General features: G+C 35.2%; 2 protein-coding genes, 1 long non-coding RNA gene and 1 pseudogene across 4 annotated transcripts; 3 read left to right on the plus strand and 1 right to left on the minus strand.

Moving 5' to 3' along the window:
* The first annotated feature begins 1,538 nt into the window (after positions 1 to 1,538).
* LOC106368741 (UDP-glucuronate:xylan alpha-glucuronosyltransferase 2) lies at positions 1,539 to 5,558 on the plus strand. 2 transcript variants are annotated; one of them, XM_013808765.3, is made up of 4 exons: positions 1,539 to 2,014; positions 2,091 to 2,736; positions 3,816 to 4,341; positions 4,990 to 5,558. In XM_013808765.3, exons 1-4 carry the CDS (start codon positions 1,790 to 1,792, stop codon positions 5,411 to 5,413), a joined length of 1,821 nt encoding a protein of 606 aa, XP_013664219.1. In that variant the 5' UTR covers positions 1,539 to 1,789; the 3' UTR covers positions 5,414 to 5,558. The 2 variants fall into 2 exon arrangements, with proteins under 2 accessions (XP_013664219.1, XP_013664220.1); XM_013808766.3 differs by having other exon boundaries at positions 1,827 to 2,019.
* Positions 5,559 to 8,084: 2,526 nt separating this feature from the next.
* On the plus strand, positions 8,085 to 12,701 carry LOC106368742 (probable disease resistance protein At4g33300). The gene is made up of 5 exons (XM_013808767.3): positions 8,085 to 9,075; positions 9,876 to 10,255; positions 10,338 to 10,693; positions 11,379 to 11,584; positions 11,684 to 12,701. Exons 1-5 carry the CDS (start codon positions 8,391 to 8,393, stop codon positions 12,517 to 12,519), a joined length of 2,463 nt encoding a protein of 820 aa, XP_013664221.1. The 5' UTR covers positions 8,085 to 8,390; the 3' UTR covers positions 12,520 to 12,701.
* A 198-nt stretch (positions 12,702 to 12,899) lies between these two features.
* On the minus strand, positions 12,900 to 14,526 carry LOC106368743. The gene is made up of 4 exons (XR_001274091.3): positions 14,224 to 14,526; positions 13,903 to 14,091; positions 13,515 to 13,793; positions 12,900 to 13,167 (listed from the first exon to the last, which is right to left on the minus strand). It is a non-coding gene; the product is annotated as an uncharacterized LOC106368743 (long non-coding RNA).
* Positions 14,527 to 15,268: 742 nt separating this feature from the next.
* Positions 15,269 to 18,327, plus strand: LOC106368744 (annotated as a pseudogene).
* The last annotated feature ends 2,569 nt before the right edge of the window (positions 18,328 to 20,896 follow it).

Below are 20,896 nucleotides of genomic sequence, written 5' to 3' on the forward strand. Positions count from 1 at the left end.
CTTGGTTCTTCATACCATTTACGGGTATGGTGGTTCAAGATGTTCTCCAACTTTCTTTAGCTTAAACCGGCAAAAATTTATCCGAAGAGATTTTGTGGTCACCTAAAAACTACAATGTCTTACCATCCTCGTTTTCTCCATTTTTTCATCGTAAAATCACTTTGACATCTCAGCTTTTGTTACAAAAAAGACATCTCAGTTTTAAAATGATGATAATATTTGATTAGTGATGATAATCCTTGATTGAGACAAACTAATTATTTCCTCAGTTTCATAATACTTAATGTTTTGCCTGAGTGCACAAAGATTAAGAAAATTATATTTTTTTAAAAAAAACATTTTAAAGATATAATTTTAAAATCAGTTAATCAATTATAAAAATGACGGTAAAATCTAATCGTTGAATAGTTTCTAATAAAGTTAAAGTTAACCTTAAAATCTCAAAACTTCATGTAAATTAAAACAAAATAATTCTTATAAAACATAGGGAGTATTACTTTAAATGAAACTAAATACAAGAAAAGGAGAGAAGGGATGAGATGAGATGAGAAGCATTCGTCACTCCTGTAACCAACGTGGACAGGGGAACTTAAAAATGTTGCTCTATTTGCTCCCTCTCGCATTGATTTTGCCTCTTTCTTACACAGGCAAATCACACACTTAATATAATCTATGCCCACTTTTTTAATTCAAATATTATTTAATTCTACGCTTTTAGCCTTGTAGGACTTTACCATAACGATTCTGGTTGATCACGTCGTACATTTTAGATTTCAAGTAATAAAGTTGTATAAATAATATTAAATTTCTGTTGTTCCCATGGTTCTGGTGGAATACTAAAATTATTTGATATACTCATAGTATATCTTAACTAAATTGAAAATAATACACAAGAAAAGAGTAAGGTAGGCCTACCAATGTGTGTGGGAAAAGAACAAAAACAACAAAAGTAGAATAATGCTTACGTTTGTTTGGTGTATTTTTCACATTAAGCATATTCCATCTCATTGAATTATTATGATTCTTTTTTATTTTTCAGAAGCTGTAGTTGGTGTAGTTTAGTGAATACAAACCATTGTAACCTTTTTTGTACACATATATATTTCATCTTTTTTAAGATCATCAAGTTGTGGAAACATTTTATAAGGAAAAAAATAGATGGTTGGATTGTCTCTATCAGATACATCACTCGTAGTCCAAACTTAGTATTGTAACAAAACTTATTCAACAATTTCGTCAGTAATTACAAGAATTTATGAATTGATAGACAAACTGATCATTTGGACGAGTGTTGAATCTTTACTAACTATATATCATTTTTACCTACAATTCGTGACTTGACTGACTGATAAACTCATTGGTTGAGATGTAGAAGATGGTTGGTTCCCATTATAGTATCCTTTACACTGTCATTTTGGTCCCACGTTTGGACTTGAGAACAAAACTAATACGTAACTTAAGGCACACGTATTAGCTCACTCATTTCATTATTTGTATCCCAACCACCTTAAAGCTTTGGCCACATCTTTGTTATATTAGTATTAATCCATCAGGCTTGTTTTTGAGTAAAGAAAATCCTTTGACACCGTCCAATGAAACTCTTCTAGACGTTTTTAATTTTTATGTGTTTATTATTTTACTCAACCTCTACATAGATTAGTAATTAGTAATTGCCATGTTTATGTTATTTTTTCTCTTCCCTAACTACTTTACTTGGACCGTATATATATAAGAGAATCATCATCCTACACACAACTCCCTAGAACATTATTATTAGTATATATACAAGATGAAAGAGAAATGTTTTTCATTTAGAAACGGGAGGACGATGATGATGATGATGATGATAATGAAGATAGTTCCATCCAAATCCACTTTGATACGATTCAACCTAATCTTGTTTGCTCTCTCTTTTCTTCTCTCCACTGCCTTTTTTCTCCACCCTGCTTCATCAGTCTACTTCAGCAGCGCAGCTTCCTTTGTTGGATGCTCCTTTCGTGATTGCATTCCCAAGGTAAGGTGAGGTTTTTGTTGTTTTATTGTGATAATAACTATTTTCTATTTTCTATTTGATCACTTTGGAGATATAGGTGGAGAGAGGAGTGAAGATGCAAGAACTCATTGTAGAGAACCAAATAAACAAGATAGATTCTAGTAACCAAACGAAGCTTGAGGCACCAAGTTTTATGGAAGGGCTTATAACAAGAGGGTTAGGGAAAACAAAGATTGGGATGGTGAACATGGAAGAATCTGATCTCACACAATGGAAACGTTATGGAGAAATCATTCACATACATTTTGAGCGTGTCTCCAAGTTTTTCTCATGGCACGACTTGTTTCCTGAATGGATAGATGAAGAGGAAGATACCGAGGTTCCCACATGTCCTGAGATACCAATGCCTGATTTCGAAAGCTTGGAGAAGCTGGATTTGGTAATAGTGAAGCTGCCTTGTAAGTACCCTGAAGAAGGGTGGAGAAGAGAGGTTTTGAGGCTGCAAGTGAACCTAGTGGCAGCTAACTTGGTGGTCAAGAAAGTGAAAACGGATTGGACGTGGAAGAGCAAAGTGTTGTTTTGGAGTAAGTGTCAACCGATGATTGAGATTTTCAGGTGTGATGATATGGAGAAGAGGGAGGGAGATTGGTGGTTGTATCGGCCTGAGGTGGTTAGGTTACAGCAGAAGCTTAATTTACCAATCGGATCTTGCAATCTTGCTCTTCCTTTGTGGGCACCACAAGGTAATATTAATTTCATAACAAATCTATTTTTGTTTGTTTAATAATTCCAATTTAGTAAAGGAACTAAACTACACAAACCACACAATACTAAACCAAAATCCCATTCATAAATGTTAAGATGAAATTAAAAACCTTTGATTTGTTTTTAATTTTGATAACTATGTTTTGAGTATCACTAGCTAAATTATCTTGACTTCTGTTTTGAATTTGATTTAAAAAAAAAATTGAAATAGCTTAGCAGAAAATAAAGTTCGAACTGAACTTGAGATAGAAAAGTCTCGTATGTAGTGACTAAGACATTGTAACTTAAAAAAGATTTGATTACGTGAAATTGATGTGAAAGGTACCAACTTTATTATTCATGATAAAATAAGTCATATGTTTGGATACTTTGCTTAAATGCTTGTTGTGTTAATTAGCTATTAGTACCTTAGTGGTTGTGTTTTAGGTATGTCTTTTTGCTAACCACCGAAGTTGATTGTCTTACCAGCTACATTGCATTTTCAGAAGTATATATTAGAATCAATCGTTACATTCACACATATAGCCAGATGATCAAACTACGATTTCTAACTGATGTTACATTTGAAAACTATTAAAAGGAACCATACCTTAATATGTGGTATTTCACAATTAGTTAGCTTTGTAAACAATATTTGTTGAGTAAAATACACAGCTAAGAAAACTAAGTAACAATATTAATTGCCTTTTCAAACTAGCTAGGCATTCTTATTCGTTGGTAGGCCGAATTAGTTAGCTGTTGCTTGAGGTTTAAGAAACCAAAATTAATGATCATCGGATAAGGTTGATGATGGCTTACATATGCAAAATATATTGTTCAGTACCCAAATCTTTAATTATTACATGTGTTTGATTTTTTTTTTCTTTTTGGTCAACTAAGATTACTAGGATCAAAGCTTTGATTAGTGTGGTAGTCCATTGTTTTCTCAAAATCGGTAAACATATTCTAGAAGTATGATAATACTTTATACTAGTTAAAATAAGTTAGCACGTTTTAACACATCAGTTTATTCAAAGCATTTAATATAATTTCCTCGGATTACAATATACACAAACAGGTATAGACAAAGTGTATGACCTAACGAAGATACAAGCGGAGACAAGGCGACCAAAACGTGAAGCCTACGCAACAGTCCTCCACTCATCCGAATCTTACGTCTGTGGCGCCATAACGTTGGCTCAAAGCCTCCTTCAGACAAACACAAAACGCGACCTTATCCTTCTCCACGACGACTCCATCTCCATTGCTAAACTCCGAGCTCTCGCAGCCGCGGGATGGAAGCTCCGACGGATTCTAAGAATCAGAAACCCACTCGCCGAAAAAGATTCGTACAATGAATATAATTACAGCAAGTTTCGGCTGTGGCAGTTGACGGATTACGACAAAGTGGTCTTCATTGATGCTGACATCATTATCCTACGTAACCTTGACATCCTCTTCCATTTTCCTCAGATGTCAGCCACAGGAAATGATGTGTGGATATTTAACTCCGGTGTAATGGTCATTGAGCCTTCTAATTGTACGTTTAGTATGATCATGAGTCAGCGAAGCGACATCGTTTCATATAACGGCGGAGATCAAGGGTAAGCACATGCCATTTCAATAATAAAAGAGTACTTTATGTTTTTAATGTCATACCTAATGTAGCATATATGTTACATAGTTCATTGATATTGTGCTTAATTAATGATAGCATCGACTTATCTGGTCTGGTTATCTCACATCAGTTTAATGTTGGTTAAGTGTAAACTCTAACGAGTGGTTTACACTCAACTATTACACTAATTAAATTGATGTGAGATAATAATATAATATGGAATTAAATCATTTCCAATTTTACTTTATTTTTAACTTATAATAAAATTTGTTAAAGTAATTAAATTGTTTAACTTATTTAAGCTATTAATATATATATTTTTTTTCTAACTTCAGCTATTAATATATTTATAAAAAAATCAAACACCAGATTTTTTTTGAATCCTATTTTACAACAAAGTAAAATAGAAATATTCAATTTTTATTTTATTATATTTTTTATATTTTAAAATGAAATGATGTTAGATTGAAACTCAATTCTGTATTAAAATAAAAATAAAATAGAGTAATATATTAGAAATGCTGAACATACTCTATAACATTACTAACTATACCGCATACAAGAAAAAAACAATAATGCTATATGTAGTATACATTTGAACAAAATTAAATGTTGCTACATATGTATTTTTCAGGTATCTAAACGAGATATTCGTGTGGTGGCACCGATTGCCTCGACGAGTGAACTTTCTAAAGAACTTCTGGTCGAACACAACCAACGAAAGAAACATAAAGAACCACCTCTTCGCAGCCGAGCCGCCTCAGCTCTACGCGGTCCACTACTTGGGGTGGAAACCATGGCTTTGTTACAGAGACTACGACTGCAACTTCGACGTGGACGAGCAGCTAGTGTACGCTAGCGACGCGGCGCACGGTAGATGGTGGAAAGTGCACGACGCTATGGATGAGTCTTTGCAGAAGTTTTGTAGGTTGACGAAACAGAGGAGGACAGAGATCAACTGGGAGAGGAGGAGAGCGAGGCTTAGAGGTTCCACTGATTTTCATTGGAGGATCAATGTTACTGATCCAAGACGACGACGTTCTTATTTGATAGGCTAAGTTTTGTTTTCTATATATGTATAGATGTGTAATACTGAGACTGATGAGACCCCGTTCTGCTCTCTTTTCTTTTCAATTTTTTTGTCTGTGTGTGATATTTTTAGACCATGTCAATAAGAATCTTACGATTATTTTTGTTTCACAACTCATGTGGTGAACTCGACCTAGAAATGAACCGATATTAATTTAGTGCAAGTGTACCCACCCTACCCTACTTTATGCCTCTGGTATATTTCCACGTTATTTATACCTCTCATTAATATCTTATTGTTTTATGAGTGAATGCGTGGAATATACTCAATTAAAGTTCAAATTAACTGAATGCTCATAATTATGGATAACTCAAAAATGAGTATTTTTTTGACACTGTGCGGACGAAAATACCCTTATGCTTTATCGAAAACTAGTAACTCCTAAATATTTACATAGCAGGTAACAATTTACATATCAACTAACATATCAGCTAATAATTTCATTATCATCTAACAATCCATGTATCAAACAAATGTATCGACTAACAAATCATATATCAGTTAATGAAACTATTAATAATTAATTAGTTATCTATCAAATAGCCCCAAAACTAGGCTGTTCAATATGGTAAAACCGAACCGTACCGAACCGAACCGAACCGAAATAGACAATATGGTTTGGTTTTGGTATATACCATATAAACCGAATGGATATAATTTTATAAAAACCGTAGGATTTGGATATGGTTTGGTATATAACCGATTAAACCGAATAAACCGAACAAAACCGATTAAAAGTAGAAACATGTAAATATGTATCTATTTTATAACAATACATGAAAATCTATTTGTTACATAAGTTAAATTTGTGTTAATAACTATTACCATAATTTTATAGTAATAAAGAACCTTAATTTGTAAAACACGTGAACTATAATTAAATAACAATACATCGCAATTCAGACATTTTATTTTCTAAGTTTTCTTTTGATCTTTTTGCTTTATTTTAGTCTTCACTAAATTAATATGAAGATTATAAATTTGATGGACAATAATTAATGAAAAATTTTCACAACTTTTTTCTTATCTGTAAACAAACAGAGTTTCGTGTTCGATTGAAAAAACATGACTTTAATGAACACTAAATATGGAAGAGTGGAAAAACTTTTCTTTCATGTTTCTGTTTTGTTTCATATTTTTATTTTCAAAATTTGAAGCTTTGATTTTAGTTATAGATTTGATTATTTTATTTGACGGTAGAAGCATTTTTACTTTTTTGTTCATTTATTTGAACATGTAATATATTTTTAATAAATGACTGTATTGACAATATGACTCTAAAATTCATATAATATGATCTCAAACTAAATAATTATGTTTTTTGGTATAAAACCGAATAAACCGAAAACCGACGGTATATAAACCGAACCGAACCGAAGTAAATATGGATTTAGAATGGTAGTTATATTTTACTAACCGAAATACCGAAAACCGAAAAAACCGAACCTAAACCGAACCGATATCCGGATTGAACACCCCTACCCAAAACTATTTGTAACAGCTAACACTTCATATATCGATTAAGAATCCATTAAAATCTAAATAATATGAGGTAAGTAATAAAATACTTATTAACGTATATATTATCAAAAGGTTGATTGTGAGTCGAAATTAGAAACATTGAAATTGGGGTGAGATAATAAGATTATCATTATGGATGTCAAAAGAATCAGAATAAAAAAATAAAGATTTTTGTTGAATTAGAAGATGATTCGAAGAATCTATACGAGAGATAAAGATATTATAACACGTAAAAGGGAAAAAAAAAAGAAAGATAGAGATAAAGGTATAGTCATAAAAAATATTAAAAAAAAATAAAAATATATAACAAATTATATGGGCTTTTGAGTGCATTTTTATCAATTACTCTTGTTTTATATTTTTATGTAGTAGACTTGACCTCGGAAAATGAGGAAGACTTACAAGCAACAATAATTATGTAGACCATTTGATGCCCTACACGATGTGATAGTGTGTGGAAAATATGAATCTCTCTTTCCTTTTCTTAAATTAAATGATTTAGAAAAACTCGATTAGTAATCTCTTTCGTATAAATTTCTTTCCTTGTCACTCTTTTGTTTCTTAGCATAATGTGTTATAATTTCTTTTTATGGAAATGCAAAATTCTTCATTTAAACTTTTTAGGTTAAATATTGAAAAGATACAAATTTAGATTCTCAAATCTCAATCGTAGTTCTTTCAATTTGTTAATCATCATTTTGAATTTTTTGTTGTTGAAGGTTTTCTTTTTCGAAATTTTTATATATATTTTTTCATAATAACTTCTATTTGATTTTCTTTTATATATTACATTTGATTATCATTTTATGTAACTAGCAGTGTTTTATTTTCCTCTTTATACTATATTTTTCTAGTTAAATTTAGGTTTTATTGGCTTGGTTTCTCATCTTTTTCTGATTTTTTTGTTTTTGTCTGTGATTTTTTATTTTATTGACTTAAAACACACACAAAAATAATTTATAACAAAAATCTGAAATAAAATAAATTCTTAAAATAGTATTAATTAAATGGTAAAATGTTTAAATTACTATAAATTCTAAACTTCTAGATAACAAATTATAAATCTTAATCTTTAAACTCAAACTTAAATATTAAATATTAAAAAAAAAATAGTTTATGATGTTTTATAATTTTTTCCTTTTTGTGTTACTTTTTTAATAATATATTTAAAATATTTTTTAATTAATTCACAAAGACGCAAAGAAAACCATATCCCTTCACATATGTCTTTTTGTGAGCGTGTTCCTTGTTCTTTCTTTTTTCTTTTCGGTCGAATTCCATGTTCTTTCTTCCTCACCTTGTCTTTTAATTACAATGTCACTCTCACTGCGAATCTGCCAGGAAATTTCCGTTGGAGTTGGATCCTCCCATATATATAAACATCGACCACGTATCTCTCTAATCCACTCACTTCCACTAAAACCATGGCCGTCACCGATTTTTTCGCCGGCGAAATAGCGACGGAGCTTCTGAAACAGCTCTTCTCCATATCCACCAAAGCATGGAAATACAAAAACATCGCCGACAGACTCATCGCCTTGATCGAGACAATCCAGCCCACGATCAAGGAGATTCTATACAGCGGCGTGGAGCTTCCTCCTCACCGCCAAGCTCAGATCGGTATGCTCTTTAGCACCCTCGAGAAAGGCCATAAACTCACTGAGAGAGTCTTGAGCTCCCGTCGATGGAACATGTATCGACAGTTCACACTAGCGAAGAAGATGGAGAAGCTTGAGAAGACGATCTCTGATTTTATGAAGAATCAGGTATTGACTCATATCTTAGCTGATGTTCATCAGCTCCGGGCCAACGCCGACGTGAGGTTTGATAGAGTTGAGAGGAGCCTCACTGGCCTCGAGGAGCAGTTAGGTTCTATGAAGATCGGAGGAGGAGGGATGATAAGGGATGCGATGAAGATAGCCGAGGCTACGATGGAGATTGAGACGAGCAGTGAGGATGAGAAGTTTGGGGTTGGGTTGGAGATGGGAAAGAGGAAGGTGAAGAAGATGATGTTCAACGCTGAAGGAGGTCTTTTCGGGATTAGTGGTATGGGTGGTGTCGGTAAAACCACTCTTGCTAGAGACCTTGAACGTGACAATGATGTCCGATGTAAGTATTCTTGTCGTGTCCTGTGTCTCTGGTTCTGTTTTTTTTTTTTGGTTAAATCCATTTTTTCAAGAAGTAGATAACCAGATAACTTAAAGATTAACAAATTATTAATTAATTTTATATATATTTTACGTTTGTATAAGATATTAAACTTTTGGCTCTAATTATATAGAAAATTATTTTAATATATTATCAAAATTAGATATTTTTTTTTTGGAACACAACTTCGTTAAACTTAAATCATCAGAGTACATACATGGCCCAAAGCCTGTTTTGCTAGTCAATCAGCATTGGAGTTCCTTCCACTAGGAATCCACACAAAAGAAACAGAGTCGAAAGAGTTACAAACAATCCTAACATCTGATACGATCCCGTACAATTCTGGGGGTTCCACCGTCGCATTTAGAGCCTTGATGAGATGCGAAGAGTCCGATTCACACCTGATATCAAAATTAGATATATAAAATAGAAAATATAGACAAATTTGTGGATCTGTACTAATACTATTGTTTAATTTAACAGATTTAGACTAATTTTGATCAATTTAAACAGATTTATAACGGGTTAAACTACTTTAAATCGTATAGATCAGATTTTTTTTTTAAATTATTTCAAGTATGATTGATTTGTAGCTTAAAACCATCTCTAATGGTTCATTCTAAATTTTTTTTATTTAGACTATTTTGCTAGAAAAATGTGGTGAATTTGTATTAACATTATTATTTAATTTAACATATGTAGACTATTTTAGATTCATTTTTATAACCATGGTTAAATGACACTCCTTTTTTGGTTGTCAGGTTACTTTGAGAAGATTTTGTTTCTGACTGTATCACAATCCCCGCTAGTTGAGGAGCTGAGAGCACATATATGGGGTTTTTTGACCGGTTGTGAAGGTGTAGATCATGTTCAAGACTGGAATTTACAGTATAACGGTGGGGTTAAAACAAAGAAGCTGGTGATTCTTGATGATGTTTGGACAAGAAAAGCTTTGGACAGCTTGACTTCTAACCTTCCTAGTTGCACAATTCTTGTGGTTTCGCGGTCCAAACTCGCAGATCCTAATGCTACTTATGATGTTGAAGTGCTAAGGGAAGATGAAGCTATCTCTCTCTTTTGTCTCTGTGCGTTTGGTCAGAAATCTCTTCCTCCTGGTTTCGACAAAGACCTTGTTAAGAAGGTAATGTTAATTGTTTCTCTCTTCTATAACTGATTCATGGCTTAGTGTGATGTATATTTAATGCTTTTTCGATCCTCCTCAGGTTGCTGGTGAGTGTAAAGGTCTACCTTTGGCTCTCAAAGTTACGGGCGCTTCACTAAAAGACCGCCCTGAAATGTATTGGCAGGGCGCATTGCAGAGGTTATCAAAAGGTGAACCTGCTGATGAAACTCACGAGACTAGATTGCTTCATCACATGGAAGCTAGTCTAGCAGATCTGGACGAGACAGCCAGAGAGTGTTTCTTGGATCTTGGCGCATTCCCTGAAGACAGGAAGATTCCTGTTGATATTCTCATCAACATGTGGATTGAAGTACATGATCTAGACGAGGCAGTTGCTTTTGCCACTCTTGTTGATTTGTCACACAAGAATCTCCTTACTCTTGGGAAAGATCCACGGTAAGAGATCACATTACTTGTAGCTAGGCCTGAGCATTTCATGTATCGGTTCACTTTATTTCGGTTTTTGGTTATAGAAATATATGATCCGTTCGAGTAGTAGAAAATCCAATTTGGTTATTTTAGTTTTTGGTTCGGTTCGGATAATAAAGTTGGGAACCAACTAATATCCAAGACAATTTTGAGTCCAATCTGATTTCGGCTCGGTTCTGTTTTTCGGTTAATTCGGATGAAAAACTCAGATAATTTGTATTTTTGGATTTTTGGATAAAAATATCGGCTAATTCAGATAGTTTTAAATATTTCGGATAAAAATTATTCTGATAATTTTTTTTTGTTATTTGGTTTATAAATAATATTTTTAAAATATTTTTATTATTTTAAAGTTTAAACTAGTTGATATGATATTTATAACTAACTGAGCGCAACTATTTTATTATTTTAAAATTATATTATACAAATTTGGATACCCGTTCGGTTCTCAATTCAGTTTTAAATTTTCAATTCCAGAGATATAAGATTCATTCGGGTAATTTATAATATCTGAACTTTAACCGAATCTTGTTTTCGATTTGGTTTGGTTCTTCGGTTCCGGATAAATGTGTCCAAGCTTACTTGTAGCTCTAAACTCTTTATATGATTCAAAGTTTTATGTAATCATCATCACTTTATATTAATTTTGCAGGCTTGGCTCTACGTATGCAAGCTACTATGATGTATTTGTGACACAGCATGATGTTCTGCGTGACTTGGCACTTCATTTATCCAACAAAGGGAAAGTAAACAGAAGAAGGCGATTGCTGATGCCAAAAAGAGAGGAAGAGCTTCCGAAAACATGGGGAAAGAACTGTGATGAGGAATACAATGCAGAGATAGTCTCTATTCATACATGCAAGTGATCTTATAACTGCAATATTTTATATTACTAGGTTCTCTTATGCTATACTCACCAGGATCACAATGTTGATAGGATCTGTGTTTTTGTTGCAGGGGAAATGGATGACATGGATTGGTCTGACTTTGACATGGACTTCCCTAAGGCAGAGATTCTAATATTGAATTTTTCCTCGGACAAGTATGTTTTGCCTCCTTTCCTCAGCAAGATGACCCGGCTTAAGGTCCTCGTGATCATCAACAACGGCATGTCCCCTGCGATTCTCCGTGACTTTTCAATGTTTGCCAACTTGTCGAAACTAAGGAGTCTCTGGCTCGAGAGAGTTCACGTCCCTGAGCTCTACAACACAACAATCCCCCTGAAACATCTCCACAAGATGTCTCTGATTCTGTGCAAGATCAATAACAGTTTCGATCAGACCGGAGTCGACGTCTCCTGTATCTTCCCAAAGTTGGGAGACCTGACGATAGATCACTGTGATGATCTCGTGACACTGCCTTCAAGCATCTGCAAAATGACCTCTCTTAACTCATTAAGCATAACAAACTGTCCACGCCTCGGTGAATTGCCTAAGAACCTAAGCAAGCTACAAGCTCTTGAGCTTCTGAGGCTATATGCTTGCCCCGAGCTAAAGGCATTACCTGATGAAATCTGCGAGCTTCCTCAGCTTAAGTACCTCGACATCTCGCAGTGTGTTAGCCTGAGTTGTCTTCCGGAGGATATAGGAAAGCTAAAGACACTTGAAAAGATTGACATGAGAGAATGCTACATCGCTGGTAGAGTGAGCTCCGCTGTTTCGTTGGAGTCCCTACGCCATGTGATTTGCGATGAGGACGTTGCGTTTATATGGGAAGAAGTTGAGAGGGCCGTTCCAGGGTTAAAGATTGAAGCTGCTGAGAAATGTTTCAGTTTAGATTGGCTCGACGAGTAAAACCGTAGACTCACTGAGAAATTGTAACTTGTTTTGGAGGTTAGTGTAAGCTTCTCCTAGTATTTAGTTAAAATTATGCTTTTGTAATAAGGTCTCTCTGCACATTTTGCACCAACTTGATCTTTGTGTTAGATTGATCAAAAGTGTGATATATATAAATTCTGCAGTTTAAAAACCAAAAACATTGCTAACAAGTTATTGGGTTGATCCATGAAACACTAGTTACTGGACAAGTTTGTGCAAGACCATTCTCTACAGGAGAGTGATTTATTGGTCTTCAAGTTCAAATGAGCGTCTGAGCTTGAAGTACTGATTTTTGATGGTGATACACGATACACCTTATGTGAGAGACCCCACTTGTTATTTCGTCAGGAAATGACTTGACCTCAAAAAATAAAGAAGTCTTTAGCAACAAATTATTATGTACACAGTACAGCCACTTGCAAATTATATTTGAATTTTTAAATTTTTTTTAAATGTAATTTAAATGGTTTGAATCCGAATCAAATCTGCAAAAATCTGAACCTGTGAACCAAAATTTATAAATATTGAAATGGAAGTTTAAATCTCCAATCCAGAACAGTCACCATCTTTTCCATGGTCAGGGGGGATCCTCTTTCTTTCTTTCTTTCTTATAAGTCATTGTCACTGCGAAATTACCAGGAAATTTCAGTTAGGACTTAAGCAAGTCCATCAATTAGAACCTCCAATGGGCTCTTATGATTAAATTAGTGGTCAATAATGTGATTTGATTAGTCAAGAACCTTTGTTAGTGGAAATTATTTTTGACTCGTCCAATGGAAGAACCTCGTAGGGATTCTTAAATAAAATTCTTTTTAAAGTAGATTTAAAATTGAGATTAGAACCAGGAAACTACAAGATCAAGCTGTCTTTTGTGATTAGAACCAGGAAACTACAAGATCAAGCGGTCTTTTGTGATTAGAACCAGGAAACTACACGAGAGAAAGCAAAAGTATTAAGCATTAGTAGCATACCTGGTAGCTGGGACCATTAATCAGTTTGGTCTTTACTAGTGGCTTGTGGTCATAAAACCAAGTGTATACAGCAAAATCTGCTTCCTCGTGGAAACCGCATCCGTTTGAAGTGACGGGAATCCCTCTTCTCTCTTCGCATCATAACCGACATCAAAATCCCGCTGGCACCACTTGATGCTGCATCGTCCCTGTGGTCTGAGTGAGTCGCACCGAAGACACTATGATCTGATTGATGGCTATCCCCACTGCCACCCTCAGAGAGTATAGTACTACTCTCACCTGCGAATAATATGCAACTTATAACTTAACTAACCAAGTTTGATATCTTTGATGCTATAGCAGTTTGTATAGGCTGATCAGAGTCAAGGACAAGTTTGCAAAACTATACCTTGCTGGTGCAAAGCTCGTTTCACCTTCTTGCGCCTTTAATGTAGTCAGCTCTCTCCACGGACACAACGCCTAGCAATATTCACAGAGAAAGTAGTATCACGACCTACTGCAATAACACTAATTGGATTCTCCCCACCCCAACTGCTTCGCTGCAGAGTAGCCACAAAGCTTCTCCGCCATAGCATTCCTGAAACAATCATATCACCAAATTCGTAACTAAGTCATAACATATCACACGAAGATAGCAATGCAGAAACCTTCAACACATGAATCACATATAGAATCAAACTAGAGAGATTCACAAGATGGAACTGCTCACCAGAAGACTATTCGCATGTTTAGATCGAAAGCATGAACAGCTTGTGCCATAGACTGCAAATACTGTTTATCAATGAACTTCTCAGACGTCCGCCGTCGGGACCTCCACCTACTCCAGCTCTCAGATTGATCGGACCTTGGATAAGGCTGTCCTTACGCAACAACAAAGAGAAGAGAGGGACGTCGGTTTCTTGATTCTAAGAAGTAGATCCGGATCAGAATCGACAGAGGATGAGTGATTGAGATCGGAGGAAGAAGAGAAAAATTGATTTTGGATCAAAATAAAAATGCGACCAAGGAGAAGGAGAGAGACAACACAGAGACCAATAGGAAAGTGACACATGAGGGTTCCGACTCTAAGAGCATGATTATCCGAGGTCCTTAGTGAGTTTCTTAGTGCGTGGGTCCCCCACAAAACCCTTAAGGACCGGTTACAAAAACTACTAATTAAGAACCGATTTTAGTGAGTTTCTTACACTGTTCACGGACCCCACTGACACGTGGCGATCCGCGATTGGTTTGCTTTTTAATTTTTTTTTTTTTAAACTAAGAAACCCATTGGATGGGTTTATTAGGGATAATCATAGCCTAAAACTCCCATATCTTTTTATCTTTTTCCATTTATTTATTTTTGTGTTTTGTTTAAAATCTTAGTTTAGAGACTCCCGATGGGGATGGTCTTAGATCCTCCCATCTATAACATTGACTGCTTAGAACAACATTATCGGTAAAACTATAAGGAGTTCTAAAAGAGAAAAATATAATAATATTCTAACTACATGATTGTATATTTATTTCTTAGAACCTATTGAAAAGTTAACAAAGCAACATATGTTCTTTTGCCATCTGTACCGGTTCTAAGAGCATGTTTATTGCAGGTCTCTTAGGTTAGGGTTTTTAGCGTAATATAAGATACAGTCTCTTAGCTTTTAACTAAAAAAACTAAGAGACGTCTCTTAAATAAGAGATATAAGAGCATGTTTATTGCAGGCCTCTTAGGTTGGGGTTCTTAACGTAATATAAGATACGGTCTCTTAGCTTTTAACTAAAAAAGCTAAGAGACGTCTTTTAAATAAGAGATATAAAAGACGTCTCTTAGCTTTTTTAGTTAAAAGCTAAGAGACCGTATCTTATATTACGATAAAAACTCCAACTTGAGAAACCTGCGATAAACATGCTATAAGAGTTGAGTTTTTACGACTTTTACTCTTTCTCTCTTTTGCTTTAATGATTTTATCTTTTCTTTTATTTCTTAGAACTCCTACTAAAACGTAACGTTGATCACTCACTTATCTCCACTAAAAATGGCCGTCACCGAAAACGATTTTTTCGCCGGCGAAATTAAGAATGAGCTTCTGAAACAGCTCGTTCTAGATCTCCGGCAAAGGATGGAGTTACAAAAGCATCGCCGAGAAACTCATCACCTCGATCGAGACCATCCAGCCTACGATCCAGGAGACACAGTACAGCGGCGTGGAGCTTACTCGTCACCGTCAAGCTCGTTAGTAAACTAAAGAAAAACAAGAAACTCATTGAGGAAGATGGAGAAGCTTGGGAAGTCGATCTCTGACTTTATGAAGAATCATATATTCGTTCACATCTTAGCTGATGTTCATCAGCCCCGGGCTAATAACGCCGATGTGAGGTTTGATAGAGTTGAGAGGAGCCTCACTGGCCTCGCGGAACAGTTAGGGTCTATGAAGATTGGAGGAGGAGGGATGATAAGAGATGCGATGCAGATAGCTGAGGCTGCGATGGAGATTGAGACGAGTGATGGCGATGAGAAGTTTGGGGTTGGGTTGGAGATGGGAAAGAGGAAGGTGGGATTAGTGGAATGGGTGGTGTCGGTAAGACCACTCTTGCTAGAGACCTTGAGCGTGAGCGTGACAATGAAGTCCGATGTAAGTATCTTCTCGTGTCCCCTGCCTCTGGTTAAAAGTTCGGACCCACATTCAAGAAATCGTTAGAGCATTTGTATTAAGTAATTAGGTGGATTATTCTGAAGTTAATAAATTATTTTTTATTATATATTTATATAAGATATTTTAATTTTTTATTATTAGTTGTAAAATTACTTTGATGAACTAAAAAAATTTAGATATACAAAAAAAAACGAAATCATACAGATTTGTAAATTTACACAAACATCGTTATTTGATTTAGCCGATTTAAATCAACTTATGTGGAACTAGACTAATTTACACCAGTTTTAACTGATGTAGGATGATTAAACCAATTGGAGATAATTAAATCGGATTTAAAAAAAAAAAAAATTCGGTTATGACCTTTGTTGTCTAGGTGCCACCTGAAAACATTGGTTCTGACTTTTTGTTAAATCACTGCCTTTTGTTTCTTCGAGAACAGGATTTTGTTTCTGACTGTATCACAATCTCCGATGCTTGACGAGCTGAGAATACATATATGGGGGTTTTTGACTGGTTATGAAGGTGTAAATCATGTTCCAAACTGGAATTTACAGTATGACGGTGGGGTTAAAACAAAGAAGCTGGTGATTCTTGATGATGTTTGGACAAGGGAAGCTTTGGACCACTTGACGTCTAACCTTCCTGGTTGCACAACTCTTGTGGTTTCACGGTCCAAACTCGTAGAGCCTAATGCTACCTACGATGTGGAAGTACTAAGGGAATATGAAGCTATATCTCTCATCTGTCTCTGTGCGTTTGGTCAGAAGTCTGTTCCCCCTGGTTTCGACAAAGACCTTGTCAAGAAGGTATTGTTAATGTCTTTTCTCTTCTATAACTGAATCATGGCTAGTGTGATGTATATTTAAATGCTTTTTCGATCCTCAGGTTGCTGGTGAGTGTAAAGGTCTACCTTTGGCTCTCAAAGTTACGGGCGCTTCACTAAAAGACCGCCCTGAACAGTATTGGCAGGGGGCATTGCTGAGATTATCAAGAGGTGAACCTACTGATGAAACTCACGAGACTAGGTTGCTTCATCGCATGGAAGCTAGTCTAGAAGATCTAGATTCAACAGCCAGAGAGTGTTTCTTGGATCTTGGCGCATTTCCTAAAGACAGGAAGATTCCTGTTGATGTTCTCATCAACATGTGGACTGAGATGCATGATCTAGACGAGTAAGTTGCTTTTGCCACTCTTGTTGGTTTGTCACACAAGAATCTCCTTACCCTTGAGGAAGATCCACGGTAAGTGCTCACATTAGTTGTAGCTCTTCACTCTTTATATGATCTGAAGCTTTATGCTATTATTATCACTTCAGGCTTGGCTCTTTGTACGCAAGCTACTATGATGTATTTGTGACACATCATGATGTTCTGCGAGAAAGTAAACATAAGACAGCGATTGCTGATGCCGAAACAAGAGTCAAGCCTTCCAAGAGAATGGGGAAGGAACAGTGATGAGCCATACAATGCCCAGATAGCCTCTATTCATAATTGCAAGTGATCTTCTTATAACTGCAATCGCCCATATAAACCAGGATCGTAATGTTGATTGGATTTGTGTTTTTGTTGCAGGGGAAATGGGAGACATGCATTGGTCTAACTTTGACATGGACTTCCCTAAGGCAGAGATTCTAATATTGAATTTTTCCTCAGACAAATTTTGCCTCCTTTCCTCAGCAAGATGATCCGACTAAGGTTCCTAGTGTTTATCAACAACGGCATGTCCCCTGCTGTTCTCCATAACTTTTCAGTGTTCACGTCCCTGAGCTCTACAACACAACAATCCCCATGAAACATCTCCACAAGATGTCTCTGATTCTCTGCAAGATCAATAACAGTTTTGATCAAACTGGAGTTGACGTCTCCAGTATCTTCCCAAAGTTGAGAGATCTGACAATAGATCACTGTGATGATCTTTTGACACTGCCTTCAAGCATCTGTAGGATGACCTCTCTTAACTCATTAAGCATGAAAGCTGCTGAGAAATGTTTCAACTGTAACTTATTTAGGGAGTTAGTGTAAGCTTCTACTAGTGTTTGTTAATACTATGCTTTGTAATAAGGTTTCTATGTACAGTTTCCACCATCTGCTTTTGTCCATCTTCTTCTTAATCTTTGTATTAAAATGATTACAAGTGTTATTTATATATTCATCTGCAATAAACCAAAACATTGCTAACTAGTTACTTGGTTGATCCATGGAACACTTGTTTTGGACAAGTTTGTGCAAGATCATTCTCTACAGGAGAGTGATTTATTGGTCTAACAAAGCTGATCTTTGATGGAGATACCTGATGTGAGAAACCCACCTGTTATTTCTTCAGGAAATGTGGGCATGCAGAGAAGACTTGAGCTAAAGATTTTACTGCAACCTCTTCAAGAACTCCTAAGAGATACATTAACTGTTATGATGTTGAAACTAAAGTGAGCCAGCAACCTGTAATAGGTGAGACTTACAAAAGGAAAGCCTTATCTCTTGCTTAAACCTCAGGAAGTGGTGATCCAGGTGGCTCAAATAAGTATATGCTTAGATGAAAAGTTGTATATAAAGGTTAACGTAAGAATCTTTCTCTGTTGTGTATATTTCTCACGAAAGCCGTGTTGTGGTAATATAATCACGGAGGCATGGCTTGTTTGTGTTGGGGATGTATACACATTAATTAAGAAATTGATTGTTTATAGTTTTTAAACTAGTTTTTGGTTTTTGATTTTACAAAAACTGTTTTTTATCCAATCATGATTTTAGTAATTTAGATTTCCTAATTTTTTAGGGAAACTAGTTTTTCCCTTGTTATTGAAATTCATTTTAGAAAACAACAAATTTTCATTTTATTTTAATAAATGATATCTCATTCAGTTTTTAAAGTTACTGAATGATATAAGATGATGGAGTACCACGGATGCGACAACTTTAGGATGGTCATCTGGACTCAAAAGGTTGACAAAAATGGATCTAGTGATAGATTACTAACTTCGATTATAGAATGTTTTAATCATTTATTTTGTTATAGTATATATATATATAGTTGAGTTGGTACATAATGTTTGCTGGCTGGGCCGGGAAATGGTCAGTGTTCATCATCAGTTGGTAATGCAGTTGCATATGAGCTGAAAAGCTTTGGAAGTCCAGTTCCTCGGATTCGAGTTGATCACAACAAAAATTATCATGCTGGTTTTTATTATTATTTTACTAATAATGAATAATTTACACATCCATGTAGTTACGATAAATGCATGGATTCATGAACAACTCTATGATGATAGTGCTCTTCGTAACACAAGGATCAACCGTATTCAATTCTACACACAACCTTCAAAAGAATATTGGGAATATCATTATATCACACTCTAAACCTAATTAATACTCCAACATTTGTCCAAGGAGTGTCCACAAGATAAAACAAGTTATATAAACAAAATTTTTATAAGTTAGTTTAGAAGAAATCATAATAGAAAATTCAAAACTTTCGATCACATGGTTGTGTGGACTGAACTTGGACTTTTCTTTAATCCTATAGTTCATTTTAAATTTTCAAGGCAGATTCTTATACTTCTGTTCATTTTATTTAATTGTTATGACACGTCCAAAGTTTAAAACTAGTATTGAAAGAAGCAAATGGTTTTGCCTCTCCAAGTAGGCAACTATGCCTCCCAACGAAAAAGAGACCTCCTCTCACCCATGCCAATAAATACTCCTTAAATTAATAACTTACTCAATCAATTTTGAACAAAAAGCAAAACAAAAAGATGGGTTAAATCAAAGAGAGAGAGATGGAGATTCCAGTTATTGATTTTAGTAGACTGGATGGAGAAAAGAGAAACAAGACCATGTCACTTCTTGATCATGCATGTGATAAGTGGGGCTTCTTCATGGTATGTATATATTTTTATCCAAAAATCATATATTTTATGAAACGCATACATAAATTTTCCTATATCCAGTTCTTGAGTATATCGTAAGTGTGGAGCTATAACGTACAGGTTGATTATCATGGAATGATACAGAATTGATGGAGAAAGTAAAGAAGCTGATTAACTCTCATTATGAGGAGCATTTGAAAGAGAAGTTTCACCAGTCAGAGATGGTCAAGGCTTTGAGTGAAGGCAAAACCTCAGATGCTGATTGGGAAAGCACTTTCTTCATTTGGCATAAGCCGACTTCAAACATATCCAAAGTCCCAAACATTTCAGATGAACTCATGTAAGTAACTACAAAATTATGTATCCAAACTTTTTACCAGTTCTTTATTTAGACAATTTTTTTACCATTTATATGTCTTGCCTATTATAATAAACAATGTGTGGGGATAAAACTTATATTGCAGCAAGACAATGGATGAATATGTTTCTCAACTGCACAAGTTTGCAGAAAGGCTCTCCAAACTCATGTGTGAAAATATTGGTCTCCCTCAAGGACACATAATGAGAAGGTCCAGTTTTTGAGTAACGGAAGGTACGTACAAGAGTGTTGTACACTGTGTGATGACGATGAAGAAGGGAAGTAGACTGTCGATAGCTACATTTTACAATCCAGCTGGGATTCCATAATATCTCCAGCTCAACAGCTATTGTAGCCGAGTGGCTTCTGGTTCCAAGACTACCTAAAGCTTTATTCAACCACAACCACAATTCATACAATGAAGAGAAAATGGAGAATGGGGATTTCGTCTAGGACTTGATACCGACCTCATAACCCATTGTATAAGTAAGGAAAAACAGAGACAGTCCTCTCACTTTCACAATCTGTTTTT

The sequence above is a fragment of the Brassica napus genome, chromosome C1 (assembly GCF_020379485.1).
Source record: "Brassica napus cultivar Da-Ae chromosome C1, Da-Ae, whole genome shotgun sequence".
Lineage (NCBI taxonomy): Eukaryota > Viridiplantae > Streptophyta > Magnoliopsida > Brassicales > Brassicaceae > Brassica > Brassica napus.

Excerpts from the sequence above, each read along its gene's own strand:
- LOC106368741 (XM_013808765.3), top strand. The coding sequence starts at position 1,790 with ATGAAAGAGAAATGTTTTTCATTTAGAAACGGGAGGACGATGATGATG. Across the intron at positions 2,015-2,090 it reads TTCGTGATTGCATTCCCAAG|GTGGAGAGAGGAGTGAAGAT; the intron begins GTAAGGTGAGGT and ends TTGGAGATATAG. Across the intron at positions 2,737-3,815 it reads TCCTTTGTGGGCACCACAAG|GTATAGACAAAGTGTATGAC; the intron begins GTAATATTAATT and ends ATACACAAACAG.
- LOC106368742 (XM_013808767.3), top strand. The coding sequence starts at position 8,391 with ATGGCCGTCACCGATTTTTTCGCCGGCGAAATAGCGACGGAGCTTCTG. Across the intron at positions 9,076-9,875 it reads ACGTGACAATGATGTCCGAT|GTTACTTTGAGAAGATTTTG; the intron begins GTAAGTATTCTT and ends TTTGGTTGTCAG. Across the intron at positions 11,585-11,683 it reads GATAGTCTCTATTCATACAT|GGGAAATGGATGACATGGAT; the intron begins GCAAGTGATCTT and ends TTTTTGTTGCAG.